The sequence below is a fragment of the Kryptolebias marmoratus genome, linkage group LG1 (genome assembly GCF_001649575.2).
Source record: "Kryptolebias marmoratus isolate JLee-2015 linkage group LG1, ASM164957v2, whole genome shotgun sequence".
Classification (NCBI taxonomy): domain Eukaryota; kingdom Metazoa; phylum Chordata; class Actinopteri; order Cyprinodontiformes; family Rivulidae; genus Kryptolebias; species Kryptolebias marmoratus.
In genome coordinates this window covers 12,952,920-12,970,968 of record NC_051430.1, presented here as the reverse complement: position 1 = coordinate 12,970,968, position 18,049 = coordinate 12,952,920, and the positions used below count along the sequence as shown (strand labels likewise).

Sequence of the window (18,049 nt, the reverse complement as noted above, 5' to 3'; positions counted from 1 at the left end):
AAAAAAACATGACGTAGAAATAAACTTACACGCATGTTTTAAAGCGGATACATAAAGAAATGCATTTGATAGGTTATGAGTTTTCTTATATTATTATTTTATATAATCCTATTATTATGTATTTTTAAAATATTGAAGATTTTAATGCACTTTTCTCTTCACTCACCTTATGTTTCTCCATAAACAGAACCAGTTTAACTGACGTTTTTTTTTAAAAATGTCTCTAATAAGTCAGAAAAACATCTGATCAAGCCATACATTTACATATAATTCAAACAATTTTGTATTTTGTATAAAAAGTATATTACCACTCTCATTCTAAGGAGGACTAAAACAATCGAGCAAAACTATTTGAAAACATTTTGACTAAGCTGAATTAGCTGAATATTTAAAACTATGTTTATGTATTGTTAACTTTCACTATTATGTATACACACAACTGTGTAAATGGTTTGATTTATCATTCATCTTTTTTGCCTTTTGTTTCCAAGGAGCCAGACTTTATTATAATCTTTTGCTAATAGCCTAGAGTAATATTTGTTCAAGCTTTCTGAAGGTCTTTTTAAGTTTATCTTTGGACTTTGGCTGCTTTTTCTCTCATTTTCAGTCCAGTACCTGACCATGTTCAACGGAATATTTCTGGTTTAAGACTCTTAACTCTGACCTATGAATCGTTCAGGCAGAAAAGGCTCCTAAACTCACATAACAGCTGACTTATTTTAAATTGAACCTTAGGAAACTAGGAGCAGTTGAATCTAATGATAAATGCAAGACAGCACAGCTTGATAAACCCTATTTTTTTAGCATTTCAAAACAGGATCTCAAAGAGATATTAGGTGAAATTAGATGATTAACTGAAGAATAGTTTAACTCCCAAGTGAGAGATACTTTTGTTGGATTTCTTTTACTTCTTTCTTTAAAAAATAACTTTGGGATCCCGTTCATCTGCAGTGGATTAGACTTTTTTTGTTTGCTCTTGTACACCATTGTCCAGTATGCTGCCATGGTCAAATTCAAAAAGGCTTTTAAAACTATTGATCCAGGTCAATTTAAAAGATTTACAAGAAAATCTGGATGCTTGAAAGCAAATTATAAATTGCAATAGGAAGGGGTTTAAAGCTTTTACATAGTTCTGTATATGTCTTTCTACATGTGTGTTAACCTCAGAGTTCAAAACGTTTTACCAAAAAAAATGCTGATCAATTTATAAATATAAATTAATAAAAACTGGCGTTGCATATTAATACCACAATATTTTTTCCCCAAAACTCTATTTTCTTTATACAAACAAATTATAGACAAAAGAGGTACCATAAAATATGTTTTAACTGTTTAAGTTTACCAAAAAACAGGAGGCGATAAAGGAACATTTTACTCAACAGTAATACTACAAAAACTACAATGTACAAGGGTTTATTATTTTTATTGTATTTTTTCCCCTTTTTGTCTTTTTTTTTGTAACTATGTAAGTATATTATGTGAACTCATAATGCAGATGTTATGGTACCTTTTTGATGTTGACTGTATACGTATATACTATTTTTTTTTTAACTGTAACGTAAGTATTTGTTTTCCTGGCAACGTCGCATAGAGAAGACGTCACAAATTTAAAATGATTTGTCGCGTAGATATGAGGTCACAATAGCGTCGCAGCGGCACGCAGCGTCGCCATTTTCGCAGCTCTTTGTAACCGTTTGCTAAGAGTTTGCTGCTTTTAGCGACTGACTTCTCATCCCACATTTCATCCCGTGACGAAAGATGCAAGGATACAGAGGTCCTCAACAGAACCACGGACCCAGTCGTCCGAGAGACCACCTAAAGGGCGACGGAGCCAACAGCAATGGGCAGCAGCCGGAGCCCAGCGAGCAGACCAACCCCAACGCGGCCTTAACCCTGGACCCGCAGAGCTTTAGGAAACCCGGGGAGAAAACGTTCACCCAGCGGAGCAGGCTGTTCGTAGGGAACCTGCCGACCGGAGTCACCGAGGAGGAGCTGGAGAAGCTGTTCTCCAAGTATGGGAGGGCCAGCGAGATTTTTGTTAACAAGGAACGAGGCTTCGGCTTCATCCGGCTGGAGACCAGAATCATCGCAGAGATCGCCAGAGCCGAGCTGGATGACTTCGTGTTCAGAGGCAGGCCCATCCGGGTGAGGTTTGCCACTCACGGCGCTGCTTTATCCGTGAAGAATTTGCCCGAGTTCGTGTCCAACGAGCTCCTGGAGGAGGCTTTCGCCATATTCGGTCAGATAGAGAGAGCTGTGGTGATAGTGGATGACCGTGGGAGGCCCACGGGAAAAGGAATAGTGGAGTTCACCACAAAGCCAGCCGCAAGGAAAGCCTTGGATAAGTGCAGTGAGGGTTCCTACCTTATGACAGCGTTCCCGCGACCCATCACAGTGGAGCCAATGGAGCAGCTTGATGAAGATGAAGGACTGCCAGAGAAGCTGATAAACAAAAACCAGCAGTATCACAAAGAGCGCGAGCAGCCACCACGGTTTGCTCAGCCCGGCTCCTTCGAGTACGAGTACGCCATGCGCTGGAAAGCCCTGATGGAGATGGAGAAGCAGCAGTACGAGATGGTGGACCGCAACATGAAGGATGCTCAGGAGAAGCTGGAGGCAGAGATGGAGGCGGCCAGACACGAGCACCAGGTGATGCTGATGAGGCAGGACCTGCTGAGGCGGCAGGAGGAGCTCCGGCGGTTGGAGGAGCTCCACAGCCAGGAGGTGCAGAAGAGGAAGCAGGCCGAGCTCCGGCAGGAGGAGGAGCGCCGGCGGAGGGAGGAGGAGATGAGGCTGCGCAACGACGAGCTGATGAAGAGGCAGCAGGAGGGCTTCAGGGGCAGCTTCCCTGAGAACAGAGAGCAGGAGATGAGGATGCACATGGGTGGCCATGGCATGTCCATGAACAGAAATTCACTGGGGGGGACTTCAGGTCCTGCTAGTACCGCTGGCATAACGGCTGAGGGTTCTCCCATGATGTCAGGGCCCGGAAACAACAATTTGCCTGGAGGAGGCCAGGGGGGCTTCCCCCGGGGGCTCCCTGGCTCTGGAGACTATAACAAGCAGCGCAGATTTTAAATCATGTCTTTCTTTATTTTTGCTCCCTTTTCATACTCACTGTACTTTGAAGTTTAAGGTAGCGGGGTGGTATCTTTGAACTTTGAAATCTGCATGTATTATTTTTTTTATTGTACCTTTTTTTGTTTGTTTGTTTTGTTTTGTTTTTATTTGTACTTTTGTGCTCTTTTAGTACCAATATGTCAAAACCCTTCAAATGAGCCATGGTTTTTACATAATTTTCTCCAAACAATGTACTGCGTTCATAGGAGTAGGAAATGGTTTTGTCCTGGATATGTTACATTTTTTGGAATAAATTCATGATTCCCCAAAACGAAGTGTTTGATTTAGAGCAGAGTTCTGATTGTGTTTCACAGGGACTAATGCTTCCCAGCTCACAGAAACTCGCTCCAATAGTGACCGGTCGGAGCGTTTACACTGTGGCGAATCCTGGTTTCGAAGTGATGCATGATCCTGGCAACATAATCTGAGGGATTTCAGACAGAAATCAGTGCAAATGGAAAAAAAAAAAGAAGTATAAACAGCAGCGGTTTCACATAAGTTGGAGACACTTTTATAAACGGATCACTGCAAATCAACAAAAAAGTGTCGGCGTTTCCTAAGAATCGAATATTTTCATCTCATTAAGAGACTAAATCCTCACGTTGGTCGCCAATTCTTCCCCACCGCTGTGATGTAAGCCTGACAGTTCTTGGAGATAATATAACATACATCTATAGCTGCCATATAAGAGTTTTATTTGGTTTCAGACAGTTTTCAGCTGATAAATGAAGCTCTTTCGAAGGCTATCCTATCATTTCTTATCTGAGTCCAAGAAGTCAGCGTGCCCCACAGTCCAGCCAGCGCAATGAGAGCTCCATAAATAAAACCTGATAAGGACCAGATAATGAAGAGGGGAAAGCGTAATCTGAGCGCGAGATCTGTAAGGTCCAGAAAGGTTCGGGTGAACGTTTGAACCCTGAAGGACGACATGCGTGATATCTGTCCTGCCATCGTTCTGTGGTTCTTCTCCTGTTATGACCAGAAACTGACACTTTGACGCACAAAAAATAAATCAATCTAAAAGCATTAGTGAAGTATTTAAACTGGTTATGTTTAAATCACACTTAAAGATTTACAGTAATGTCACTGGTTGTGAAGTTAGACTTTTTGTATTCGGCTAAAACTCCTGGAAAAGATAGATTCAAGTTTTTTTTATGAGTTTATTATTATAAAAGATAATTACAGCAGCAGTCATATTTTACGCTATTTTACAAAATAAAACATGACTTCACGAAGCAGATGTTTTTGTCTCGATACCAAGGAGTCATAACATAACGGGACAATGACAAAGAAGGCTTTTCACCAAGGAACCAAATCAAATAATCTGTAATGTCGTCTTGCAACCTGACGCTCGGTGAATAAATACTAGGTGTCATTCCGTGTTAATATTTTCATTAGAGTCAGTTTTAATTAAAATATAAAAATAGTTTAAATAAAAACGTGCCTTTTCATCTAATTTAGTCTCGCAGCAGTAATCCCACAGCACGCTTGGTGATTTCAGAAAAGAACATTCGAAGTCAGAACCTTTCTGTATAATAAGTTATCACGTGGTGCGCTCAGGTGAAGCTTATTTTTAGCACATTTTCCCCCAGATAAAAGTCACAAAGTGCTTTACAACAAAACAGAATACAAAGAGAGAACATTAAAATAACAGAGACTTAAAGGATGTTAAAACACTTGCAGATGATGTCATAAAAACTCCTGCTTTGATATATTATCCACTATGAAAGATACTCTGGTTAAACATAACAATACCACAGTTTAGGTGATAATAGGACAGATTAAAAAAAAAACTGAACTAAACAAGCTATTCTGTTTGGATTTATTTAATTTAATTTGAAAAGATGGACTGGGAAGGAAACAAAAATATTCAACATTTTAATGATTCCAGAAAACTGGTTCAAAAAGCCTTTTTTACACTCCAAACTTTAACGAATCATACACATTTTCTTCAGATTTAACTGATATATTCATATTCATGCACATGTTATTATCAATCATTAAAGTATTGTAAACTGCTGCACACATGAAACTTTTGACACTTTAGGCAAACCTTATTTTGGACAGAAATTGACTTTCTTATAAACTCTGTCGGAGAGAAATAATCAGATCAAAGTTCAAACTTTAGTTTCAAACTAATTCATTAATTTTATATTTTTTTTTTACAAAAGTTGTTTTTCCCCCTTTTCTGTTTGCATTATGTTACAATTATTTCTATAACAGTAGCTTTTTAACCTCTCATGAAATTCTTATGATATATCACAGAATCAAAGCCAGTTTTCATGCTGTAAATATGTGTTATTAAGGTGATTATTCTCTATAGTAAAACTGTAACAGTTGAAAAAGGCTTGTTTATATAATTCTGATGCAAAATAATTAACCCCTCTGGGAACCTTTTGAAACATGCAAAAATCCCCATTAGTGTTTATAAGATTCTTGAGTTTTTACAGTTGCCAAAAAACAAAAACAACAAAAAAACAGTTTAACACAGAGGCGAGTTCCTTTTAACTGGATGGAGTCTCTCATGATGAAACAAGCAATGGCACAATCAGTAAAACCAAACCAATCTTAAGGATAAAAACAACAAAATAGACTATTTTTTCTGATTATTACAACTACTTTAAGTTACTCCTTTCCTATTAGCGAAAGACACAAAATGACTTGTGGATAAATGGCAAAAAAGTTCAATCCTGCAAAACCTGAACATGTTTTTTTTCTGTCTGCAGCCATTTGAAGTCTAATTTCTGTACGTTAGCGCACCTTTATCAGCCCACGATAAAACAAAGAACATCAGCGTATCTGTCCCAAATCTTCTTGACTTTGTCACCATCTCTGTTTATCACAAATTTCAACTCGTTGATGCACCTTGGCCCTGATGATCCTGTGGTATAACCTGGACCGTCAGCTTTATCTTGGCCATGACCTTGGCTCGTGATAACAGCATTAATTACCAAGTTGCCCCTAAATGGAGGAATATGATCCAGGAAGTGATTTATTGTGGCGTCTCCTTGCGAAGCCGACCTCCCACTATCAGCCGTCAGCTATCAGGTGCAAAGAAAAGGCTGTTAGAAAGTGGCTCAGTGTGTTTGAGGGAAGTCATTCACTAACTTGCTGCACCAGAACCGCTGTCTAAATGATGGTCTAAAGGTCATGTTCAGCGCTGTGTTTTGGACATTTAACAAACACAATCCCCTGGCAACAATAAACAATTAAAGGCCTAGCGTTCCCTGAAGGACTGGGCATTGCCCGCCACTTTTCACAACAGCGTTTTAGGCTAAGATCATCCTATGATGGTGTTCAAGCTGCGGGATTTCACGGGACATTGTGAAATCTCTAGATGCGTTAGCGCTCAAAGTATATGTTGGGGATGGGTCTCAGCTACTACCACGCCAAATTTGAGATCACTGTCTGTAAATTTGATTGCGTTATAGCAATTTTTGTGTTGGCTAATGTTGATAGCCATGGCAGCCATCTTGAATTGTATTGAGTCAGTTGTAGACATACAACCAGTGGTTACCTTCTGAGAGTTTCATTAAAATCCAGCTGGTGGTTCATATTGTGCTAACAGACAAAAAGGGTCGACTCCAACAGGTAACGCCAAAGTTTTAAGCAAAGATGTCTTGTGGTGTTTCAAGCTTGGAGTATGAGTTGTGAATGACTCTCAGCTACCACCACACCAAATTTAAGCTAAATATCTGTAAAACTGACTGAATTATAGTCATCCTTATGTTTTCTAAGTTCAGGCGGCTGTGGCAGCCATCCTGAATTGGATTGTCTCTAAAATTCAATCAGTTATGGATGTACGTCAATTTTTTTACTTTCTGAAAGCTTCTTTAAAATCTGTCCAGCAGTTGATGAGATGTTTTGCTAACACAACAGTCAGACGTACACACAGACACATGAAACATCATCACCACTTCGCCTTTGGTGGCGGGCGATTAAAAACCTACTCTCTGTCGATCTGATACACATTATCCACCATCTTTAGGTTTGCCTGTCATCAACAGAAGTTGGAGAAGGACATGCTTATGAACTCGTACGTCTCAGAGAAGAACAGGGAGCGGCTGCTTCTTTTGGATCTCCCCAAATAGTTTCACCGAGCTGCTTTGAATCACCCTCGGCAACCCTATCAGAGGAGCTCCCACGTTAATGATCTAAAAGAGAAATTGATCCTCCGCTGCTGCCATTGGTCGGCCGCCACATCACACCAGATAAGACAAGTGTGACATCACAGGTGTGACGATGTTGGACACACCAAAATGTTTTTTTTTGTTTTTTTTTTAATTCCCAACCCTCCCAGTTGTTGGACAGACGACAGGGGAAAGAGGACGAACTTGGACGCCCGCAGAGAGTCCTCTCACAGTTCCTGCCTAATGTGTCTCCCAGAAGGACAGCAGTGATCGCTGAACCCGCCGTTAAGTTAGAAGCGAAGACTCTGACTCTTCTGGTTTCCAAACACTCTCAGGAATCATGGTCCGTGTTGCAGCTCTGATCACTTTTCTGGCATGTGTGGTGAGTAACTTTGCAGATTTTGTTCCCCGCCTGGGACATCAGTCAACAGTATGTTGATCATCTGCTGTCCTAATCTCATATTAAAAAAAAATACTTTCTCCTCTAAAGATATTTACATAAATGTGATCTATGACCAGAACTGATAGTGAGGAATCCCAGAAATGTGGGTCTACATTATTGTGTTCATGATTAATCCTTTGTTAGGGTTGATTTGTTTGGTTTTACATTTGTTCTTTCATATGTTCCCCTGTGAGTGTTTAAATGTGCTTTTAAATAAAATTGACTTGACTCTGGCATGACCGTATAACAAAATCACTTCTGAAATTCATGTGCAATATTATTATCCTTATAACCATAGTTATAAATTTAAAAAAAGTCATTCTAGTTCTTAGCGAAGTGTTTACGGTGGCACCACCAGTCTTATCAGACACTTGGAAATGACTCCTCGCAGCAAATATCCTCCGTGTTTTCAGTGGAAGTCAATAAAGGGTGCGGCTGCCGAGTTTGGGATTTTATGTTCTGCTTCTGGTTTTGGCTCTGATGTGTTCAGACAGAAAACAAACAAACAAACAAACAAAAAAAAAATCAGAGCAATCAGTAAAAAGGAAGAAAAACTCTTATTAAACTTAAACTCTTAAACTTTTATTTTTGTAAAAAACCCTTTTTTCAGGCTTTATTAAAGTAAAAGGGTGTGGATATTAACAACAAAATGTCCCTAAAGTGTTTATTGTACATAAAATTGTAAACTCTTGGTATTTCAGTTATGATCTCATTCTGTCAGACGGCTTAATTTACTGTATAGTGTTTCAGATTTATAACTTTTAAATGAATCATTATATTTTAAAAGTCATTATCTAAAGTACGGCTATGATAGATTAAAGTTTGAGATTCACTTTAATTGAATAAAAACTGCAAAGTTTCCCTCCTAAATCATCTGCTAACGAACAAAAAACAGAATTAGAAAATTACTACAGTACTACAGTAGTACTACAATACAAGTGTATATTCTGTAAATATATTCCAAGAATCTAAATTAAGTTTACATGTTGTTTTTTTTAAAAGGAACATTTAGATCTTTTTACTGAAGCAGCATTTTTACATAACTGTTAGTTTCTTTCACTGACCTGAATTAAATAGACAATAAAAAATACAAAAATGGCTACAAAGTTGAAAGGTTGGAATTTAGGGCAGGCTTTAAAAGAATAAACTTTATAATTTTATATGACAAATCTCTTGCTTTTAACAACGTCAGTTATATCTAACATAGGGATCTGTAAACACACTTTAAATATTTATCATTAGAAACATGCATTTAATGGTTCATTGCATCTTTTTCCTCTGTATTTACTAAAGCAGAAGAAGGTTTTAATGAGCACGAAACAATATTATGTTATTCTTCCAATTTAAACTGTAAACTGTGTCCGACAGGCCATGGTTCAAACAAAAGGTTTGATAAACTCCTAAAGGTATCTCTCTTTTTTTTCTGTAGTACAAAAAATGAAAGCAAACACCAAAGATTCCAAAGCACAGGAATTATGACTCTTTCGGCTTTCCATATAGTCAGCCATTTCTCTTCCCAAACCGGGAACTCAAACCTTGAGCTGAATTGAAGCAAACTGTGTCATCTGAACAAGCTATTCTTGCTTTGTTTTTGGTGCTTCAGGCAGCATCTTCCTCTACTCTTTTTATGTCGTGGCAATTAACTAAAAGCAAAAAAAAAATAAATTAAAAAGTGTGCCCTTTTCTACATGAGAGTGGTAGTCTTCTGTGATTAACGTATTCTTGATCTGTTTACACGCACTGGACCTGTTTGGTACAAAATTATGAACAGTCACATTCCTGCTGAACAAATGGAGCAAACCTGCCCCTCCCCTTTTTATAATACCTGCAAACAGGTGTTGAGTAGCAGAGATGGCATGGCACAGTGCAAAAGTCAACCCGAAATGCTGTTATTTCTTCAATGTCTTAAAGATTGTGGATTATAGACAGTAATCGAAACAATCAGAAAATATTCAAGCCTGTTTCCTGTAGTGGATGGATGGATGGATGACAGACAGGTGACAGCTCTGTCTTCTCCACAGGTGCTTTCGGAGGCCACCAATGAGCCGGGATTCTGTGCTTTCTATGAAGAGTGTGGCCGTAACCCCACCGTAGGCGGGAGCCTCATTCCTCCTATTGTCCCATGTCTCGATCCCAGCCCCGCCCGACACCTCACCGGGGAGCACTACAGGAGGTTCAAGCAGGTTTGTTTATATAATTGAAGACGATGAGTGTTAATCTTTGTTCATGAGCTTGTTTAAATAATCGGGTATTCTTTAGAAAAAAAACAATTCATTCTTGCCGCAGGTGTGTCCCATGTTGGACCGTGGCGAGACCAACACGTTTGCCTGCTGCTCTCTGAAACAGCTCTCATCTTTGGAGACGAGCCTGACGCTGTCCAAAGCTTTGCTGGTCCGCTGTCCTTCCTGCGTTGAGAACTTTGCCCATCTGCACTGCATCAACACCTGCAGCCCCAACCAGACGTTGTCGGTAAGGGTCACAAAGGTCATGAACGTCACTAACATCACTAACCAGACGAAGGAGGCGGTGGTGGCCTATCAGTCAATCATCAGCGCCACCTTCGCAGATGCTGCCTTCCAGTCCTGTAAGAACGTCAGAATTCCAGCCACGGGAGGCTTCGCCATCTCCACCATGTGTGGCCGGTACGGTGCCAAGCTTTGCACCGCTCAGCGCTGGTACGACTTCCAGGGGGACTCCAGTAATGGCCTGGCTCCACTGGACATTGACTTTCGACTGATAAAGGAAGACGACACTGCAGGGCTGCCGGAAGGCGTGATTCCTTACAACGGGCGAGCTCTGAAGTGCAACGAGACAACAACAACAGGTGGTCAGGTCTGCTCCTGCCAGGACTGCCAAGAGTCGTGCCCGAGTGTGCCCCCTCTTCCCCTGCCCCCGGGACCCTTCACGTTGTTTGGGACCAATGGATTCCTTGCGATTTCTATTATCTTACTCTGCCTCCTGATTTTAGCTTTCGGGCTCTACCTTATTGTCTCTTGTTTGATGAATTCTAACAATGGAAAAGACGAGGAGAAAGGAAAGGGGAAAGGTAAAATCAAAGACCAGAACAGTAATGAAGTGACTCAGCGGATCATTAAAGCATCAGAGGTGACCTGTGCCGACAGGAACAGCTTGGCTGCCCAAGCCTTCATGAGTTTGCAGTTCCAGCGTTGGGGAACCTTCATGGCCTCCTACCCCCTCACGGTAAGCATGTTCACAAGAATCTGTGAAACTGCTCCAACAAAGCTCCGCTTGTTATTGCTAGAAAAAACATTCTCAGAAAGCATTTCTTAGTTCTGAACACTGTTTAATCTTCATTCAAGGTTCTCTTGGTCACGGCTATTGTTGTGGCTGTTTTCTCTGCCGGCCTCAAGTCCATCGAGCTCACTACTGATCCGGTCGAGCTCTGGTCTGCTCCCAACAGCAGGGCCCGCCAGGAAAAAGACTTCCACGACGCCCACTTCACCCCCTTCTTTCGGACAAACCAGCTGATCCTGACAGCACCACAGAGAAAAGGTCACATTTACGACTCTTTGCTGTTCGGGAAGCAGAACTTCAGCGGGCTCGTATCTAAAGACCTCATCATTGAGCTGCTGGAGCTCCAGACAAAAATACAGGTAAAGACCATATGATCGAAATGGACTCTTTGTTAAAAAAAAAAGAAAAAAAAGCAGTGTGTTATTTTGATTTATTCTTGTGTTTATTTTGCCATTTTGTAGAAAATTGAGTTCTGGTCAAAGGATCTGAACCGCACAGCGAGCCTGAAGGATGTGTGTTACGCACCTCTGAATCCCTCCAACCCTTCCCTGACTGACTGTGCTGTCAACAGCCTGCCACAGTACTTCCAGAACAGCCTGGACAACATTAACGCAAAAGTGAACATGACTGAGCTGGGAGTGACCAAAGAGGTAGACTGGAGAGACCACCTCATCTACTGTCTCAAGTAAGGATCTACTTAAAAGAACAGCATTTTATGAGTTGTCCATGAACCTACCATTTAAAGGCACAACCTTCCCCTTCTTCTGCCTTTCCTCAAGCTCTCCACTGTCCTTCAAAGACATCACTGATTTAGGAATGAGCTGCATGGCTGATTACGGAGCTCCAGTCTTCTCCTTTCTGGCTGTGGGAGGCTATGAGAGTGAGTGGCATTTAACACCTTTACAGTTATTCATTAAAATTTGCCCAACACACACACACACACACACAGAGAGAACACATTTTTAACTAACTTAAGCTGTGTGCGTCACGCTTCTTCTAGACGAGGAATACACCAACTCCGAAGCTTTCATCATGACCTTCTCCCTGAACAACTACCTTCGTGACGACCCCAAGTTCAAAGTGGCTTTGCAGTGGGAGAAGGAGTTTCTCAAGATTGTCCAGGAATACCAGAGAAATCCAGCTGCAAACTTTACCTTTGCATACATGGCAGAGGTACAGTAAGATTATTTCTTCTGACAAGTAGTTTATTGAAGGCACTGGTCACATGAACGTTTTGTGAGTCTGGAAATTGAAGTTGGGTTTTGTGTCATCATTGACCTTTTTCATCTCTTCTTCTCCTGCCTGTGATCTTTTAAAAAAAGGAGTTATGACTTTGCTTCAAATAAATTAAAAGAAATCTATTACCACAGGTTTTTTAAGGGGAGCATTGAGTTTTCTCATTTTTCTCTGACCTCTTTGATTGGTTTCTCCCTGCCTGCAGCGGTCCCTAGAGGATGAAATCAATCGAACGACAGCAGAAGATATCCCCATCTTTATGATCAGCTACGCCGTAATCTTTGTTTATATTGCTGTGGCGCTGGGGGAGTACAACTCATGGAAACGCATACTGGTAAGGCTTTCAACTTCCCATCACACAACTTCTTTACTCAGTAAAGGCTGGTCAGTCTACCACTTTAGTCCAGAGTGGTCAACAAATATTATCTCCAATATCTAAATTTGACTAAACTGCAGACTGGCGTTTGGGTAAAATTCGTTGGAAAATATCAGCATATCGAATATCAGCAAAAAGGCAATATTGTGCATCCCAATCGGAAACTAATTTCTACAAAACAAAGTGCCGTCTGATCAGCCTCTTTCCCGTGTAGAAACTTAGACCTATTAAGCTGTTGCCGCATTACTTTGTTTTACTATAAAAGCAGACGTGCACAGCATGTGTCCTCAATGAAACGGGCCTTTATCAAGACCAAAGAATTGATGAAACCATGCTTATCACGTACAGTGATAAGCAGAAGCTACCACAGCATGCTTATGTCAGATGTACGCTTCTTATCTTGACAGTGAACATGTACAGTGAGTTCATTATCCATCCAAGTTTTATAATGTAGAAAAGTTAATACTGTAGAAGATATAGGGAACAATAGTTACAGAGCTGAATGTATATCTATATTCTTATCTCTGTCCTTCAGGTGGACTCCAAGTTTTTGGTGGGTTTGGGTGGGATCTTGGTGGTCGGCTGTTCTGTCCTGGCCTCTATGGGTTTCTACTCGTGGATCGGTATCCCGTCCTCGCTGGTCATCCTGCAGGTCGTGCCCTTCTTGGTGCTCGCTGTTGGGGCTGACAACATCTTTATCTTTGTTCTGGAGTACCAGGTGAACGCACAATGAATCAAGTGTTGCAGATTGTTTATGATTTAGATCTTTTTTTTTTAATTTGTTTATCAATGCTGCCTTGTGTTCTTGCAGAGGGACGCACGGAGGTCTGGAGAGACGAGAGAGGAGCAGATTGGTCGTGTGCTTGGACAGGTTGCTCCCAGCATGCTCCTGTGCAGCCTCTCTGAGTCTGTCTGCTTCTTTTTAGGTGGGAACATTCAACACTGTAAACAAAACAAAGGTTGAGAGACATCTAATGGCTGACAAATCTCTGACCTAGTTTCTGTTTTGCTCTACCAGGGGCCCTGTCAACCATGCCAGCAGTGAAGTCCTTTGCACTGTATGCTGCTTTGGCTGTGCTCATGGATTTTGTCCTCCAGATGACTGCCTTTGTGGCACTTCTGTCTCTGGATGCTCGGCGCCAAGATAGCAACCGCTGTGAACTACTGTGTTGTGTTTCTGTATCAACGCAACGTCCCAACAAGCCAAACGAGGGCTTTTTACTGCCTTTCATGAGGAAATACTATGCCCCCGTCCTGCTGCACAGATACACCCGGGTCATAGTGGTAAGACAACTCACTCAGTTGTTCCTTTTAATGATAATTTCAGTAAACTCAAATCTAGAGAAATGAACTTACACTTGCTAACCTGGCTTGTGATGAGAGATGCTTTAACTTGATATTTGTTCAACACATCCGTCTTTGTGTTCTCTTCAGATGTTGGTTTTCATCTTCATGTTCTGCGCGTCCATATTCCTCATGCTGAATGTGAAAGTTGGTCTAGATCAGGAGCTGGCCATGCCACAGGTCCGTAAGAGCTGCTTTATTCCCGACTAATGAACAACGTTTTCGGCTCAACCTCACAAAGGCTGTTCTGTTTCGCTGCAGGGATCTTACATGCTGGACTATTTTCAGTACCTGTACAAATACTTTGAAGTGGGTGTTCCCGTTTATTTTGTAACAAAGAGGGGATTTGACTTCACCCAAGTGGAGGGCATGAACGCGGTCTGTTCCAGCGTCGGCTGTGATCAGTTCTCAATGACCCAGAAGATCCGTTATGCCACAGACTACCCAGACCGGTGAGACAACAGATTCTTATTCTTTTTTAAATCGCCACAATAAGAAACAGACCAAATTTTTGTGTCAGCCATTTCCTTTTTTCTCTCCGCTTGTGTTCTTCTCTTTGCTATAATTTCTGCCTGACAAAGCCTTGAACCTGATGATCTTGTAGTTGTAACCTCTGGCATCCAAGCCAATCAGATAAGTTAATAACAAACTCAGCTGGGTGAAAGCCACTGAACAGATAATTTGTGCCTCTATCTGATTGTTCCAAGCAGAGAGAACAAACCTCCCAAATACCCTGTTTACATATTCAAATATGTGTACTGGGAGCATTCCTGCTCCCTAAAAAGCATTGTTTATGTAGTTTTCTTCCAGACACATGCAGTGTGTTTGAGCACAACGCTGACAGCCGAGGTGCTCACTGTGAGACATCTTAAAACCCTGTCACCAAGAATACATGTCTCAATATTATTGATGAGCATAACAAACAACATGTTTCATTTTTCTGGAGACAAATTAGAAATTATGGAGGTAATTTGTGGCTGGCACCAGGACTCATTTACTGGCAGAAAGGGGGAATGCCAGCCTGACAGACATTGAATGCTCCTAACTTCTTATCTTTCATTTTTTAAATGAGTAATTAAAAATATTTCAATAAAGCTAAGTACGAAGAAAGAGCAAGTGAAGAGTTAGAATAGGGACATAAATGCTTTTTTCACCACAGCTTCTTACCTTTTGCTTATATTCAGCTGACGAGCTCAAACACATTGATTATTTCTCTTGAAAGCTCACGGTAGGCGGTTTTTGTGACCTTTGATTTTACGTTTCCTTTTTTATCAGTCTAAGCTAACGTGTTGTTGGTTGTAGCTTCATGTGTATTAGTACAGTGTACTCTGAGTCGAGTTGTACTCAGAATTTCAATTATATTCAGGTGTTCTTAGCACATACAGTATGATCACATGTAACAAAACTCAAAAAAAAAAAATCTACATTTGAATACCATTCCAGTACTGTCAGTGTGTTCAAAGCGAATAAAGCTGGACCATTTTGTTTATGGCGTTACACTGGGAGTGACCACAATAAACAGGGTTGTCATGACGACAGAGGATATAAAAAGTCTACACACCCCTGTTAGAATACCAGGTTTTTCAGGTGTAAAAGAAATGAGAACAATAAATTATTTCAAAAGTTGTTCCATCTTTACTGTTAAATATATATAAATATATCCTGTACAACTCCATTGGAAACATGGAGGGAAATATTTTTAAAAACATGCATTAATATGGCTGCATACGTGTGCACACCCTTAAACTAATAAGTTGTTGAAACGCCTTTCAATTTAATTTCAGCCTTCCTTGCTCTTGGGAACTCACCTGGCACCAGTTAAAGTGACTCTGATCAACCTGAAATAAAGTTTAGCAGGATTTCACTGGCATTTAATCAATCAGTTACGAAAGAAAGTTGTGTTTTACATGTGACAACATTCTCCTCTGTCCTTCATGTGTCTGGATTATGGGGAAGGGAAAGAAAAAGATCCAGGTCCAGCTAAAGCTTGCTATAGGTCCCAGAAGCCTGTGGGAAATGGTGTCTGCAGGAACAAGACTATGAATCACCAAAAGAACACCACAGTGAAACCTGTGTTTTCAGCTTCACAGTGAAACATGGTGGGGGCAGCATCATAATGTGGGCTTGATTTTCTTCAGCTGGAACTGGAATTATGAGTAGCTATTAATACCTGTTTATTGTGGCTTAAAATGTTCAGGTAAAAAGCTGAAGATGAAGAGAATTTTTTTTTTTTTTCAAAAGGGCAATAGCCAAAAACAAAAAAAATAAAGGTTTTGCAATGTCCCAGACAGAGTCTAGACCTAAATTTGATTTAAAAAATTCATGTGGTGACCTGATGTGGAGATGCACTCACAATCTGACAGATTTTGAGCTCTTTTGCAAGGAAGAGTGGACAAATATGACCAAGGTCTGCTGATACACTCCTTCCCAAGCAGACTGAAGGCTGTAATTAAATCAGAAAGTGGTTTAACAAAGTATTTAAGGGTGTGCACACCTATGCATCCAGCTTATTGCATCTTTTAATTTTCTTATATTGTGTTAGTTTGTTTTTGGACATGTGCAGGGGAAGGATAGTGAATGTATTAGACAAAGGATGTTAAACACGGAGCTACGAGAGAGGAGGAAAAGAAGACCTGGACCTTCTGGGATTTTGGGACAATGAGAAGAACATTAATTGTGTTGATATTTACAGTCTGTCCTCCTTTAACTGATGGATGATGTTATCTGCAGATCCTATTTGGCTATTCCTGCTAACTCATGGGTGGATGATTTCATTGACTGGTTAAACCCTGGATCCAAATGTTGTCGCCTCTACACCCTCGGTCCAAATGCTGGACAGTTCTGCCCGGCAAACATATGTGAGAAACGTTCTTAGCTGTATTTTGTTTTGTTTTTTTTGTACACAAGGCATTGTGTTCATTTAAGTAACACCGTTTTCTGCCCACGTGTCACAATAGCTGGTTTTCTCTGTGGACGCAAGTGTATGGTATCTCCTCCAAATGGTGTCGTCAGGCCCACTGTGGACCAATTCAACCGCTTCTTGCCCGACTTCCTGGGTAACAGGCCTGACCTGCAGTGCTCCAAGGGGTGTGTAATGCAGCCGCGCACACGCAGACAGGAACGTCACATCAGGCGAACAACAATCTCACTCTTTCTGGTCTCGTTACAGCGGTCTAGGAGCCTATGACACATCAGTGGTGACAGATGAACGAGGAGAAATAATAGGCACGTTATCTTGGTTATTTCAGAGGTGTTCTGTTTATTAATGCAGGACTGGTGCTAGTAAGTCTTTTCTCCCGTTGTAGCCTCTCGGTTCATGGCGTACCACACAACTCTGACTAACTCTCAGGAGTTCACTGCCGCTCTGCTGAGAACCAGAGAGCTGGCCAAAGAAATCACCAAAAGCATGAGGAAAGTTCCAGGAACCTCACCGGACTTTGAAGTGTTTCCTTACACGTATGTATTTTTGTTTAACTTCTAAAAGTCTGCAAACTGCCCCGCTTTCCTAAAAGAAATCTTCATATGAAATTAGCCATGACGTTCAAGCCGCCTCTGATCATTCTCTGCTTCTTCCAGGGTCACTAATGTGTTTTATGAGCAGTACCTGACTATCGTGCCAGAGGGACTCTTCAACATCTCTCTGTGTCTGCTGCCAACCTTCGTGGTTTGCTGCCTGCTGTTGGGTTTGGACCTGCGCTCCGGCCTCCTGAACCTGCTCACCATCATCATGATCACCGTGGACACCGTCGGCGTCATGACGTTGTGGAGCATTGATTACAACGCGGTGGCCCTGATCAATCTGGTCACGGTAAGAAAATGTCTCTAATGGGGATGTCAGGGGTACTGAAAGTTTTTTTTTTTTCTTTTATTAATAGGAATTGCAAAACACCAGTGTCTGAGTAAACAGTGACAAAAATTTATAAACTTTTCTGAAAAACAGCACAAAATGTTGGCGATTGTTTCTGCACTTATGGGTCATAAACCGACTTCAGGGCACAAATCTTAAAATTATCCATCCATCCATCCATCCATTCTCTTCCGCTTATCCGGGGTCGGGTCGCGGGGGCAGCAGCCTAAGCAGGGAGACCCAGACTTCCCTCTCCCCAGCCACTTGGGCCAGCTCCTCCGGGGGAATCCCAAGGCGTT

The 18,049-nt window shown here is 41.1% G+C and overlaps 2 protein-coding genes across 3 annotated transcripts in view; both read left to right on the top strand.

Annotated features, from left to right (window-relative positions):
• Positions 1 to 18,049, top strand: part of npc1l1 (NPC1-like 1) — a 23,495-nt gene that overhangs the window by 376 nt on the left and 5,070 nt on the right. Inside the window, exons 1-18 of one of the 2 annotated variants that reach the window (XM_017417368.3) lie at positions 7,404 to 7,632; positions 9,714 to 9,875; positions 9,979 to 10,893; positions 11,013 to 11,306; positions 11,409 to 11,632; positions 11,727 to 11,827; positions 11,948 to 12,120; positions 12,389 to 12,517; positions 13,095 to 13,277; positions 13,371 to 13,485; positions 13,578 to 13,843; positions 13,994 to 14,083; positions 14,165 to 14,355; positions 16,634 to 16,761; positions 16,861 to 16,990; positions 17,073 to 17,128; positions 17,209 to 17,359; positions 17,480 to 17,711. In XM_017417368.3, the coding sequence (XP_017272857.1) occupies positions 7,591 to 7,632; positions 9,714 to 9,875; positions 9,979 to 10,893; positions 11,013 to 11,306; positions 11,409 to 11,632; positions 11,727 to 11,827; positions 11,948 to 12,120; positions 12,389 to 12,517; positions 13,095 to 13,277; positions 13,371 to 13,485; positions 13,578 to 13,843; positions 13,994 to 14,083; positions 14,165 to 14,355; positions 16,634 to 16,761; positions 16,861 to 16,990; positions 17,073 to 17,128; positions 17,209 to 17,359; positions 17,480 to 17,711 (3,582 nt within the window). In that variant the 5' untranslated portion in view covers positions 7,404 to 7,590. Of the gene's footprint in view, positions 1 to 7,403; positions 7,633 to 9,713; positions 9,876 to 9,978; positions 10,894 to 11,012; positions 11,307 to 11,408; positions 11,633 to 11,726; positions 11,828 to 11,947; positions 12,121 to 12,388; positions 12,518 to 13,094; positions 13,278 to 13,370; positions 13,486 to 13,577; positions 13,844 to 13,993; positions 14,084 to 14,164; positions 14,356 to 16,633; positions 16,762 to 16,860; positions 16,991 to 17,072; positions 17,129 to 17,208; positions 17,360 to 17,479; positions 17,712 to 18,049 lie in introns of those variants that run through there. The other variant, XM_025006136.2, reaches the window with a different exon arrangement.
• Positions 1,623 to 3,405, top strand: nono (non-POU domain containing, octamer-binding). Its single transcript, XM_017417238.3, has one exon. It carries the CDS (start codon positions 1,759 to 1,761, stop codon positions 3,076 to 3,078), a length of 1,320 nt encoding a protein of 439 aa, XP_017272727.1. The 5' UTR covers positions 1,623 to 1,758; the 3' UTR covers positions 3,079 to 3,405.

Coding starts and splice junctions, on each gene's coding strand:
- nono (XM_017417238.3), top strand. CDS start 1,759: ATGCAAGGATACAGAGGTCCTCAACAGAACCACGGACCCAGTCGTCCG.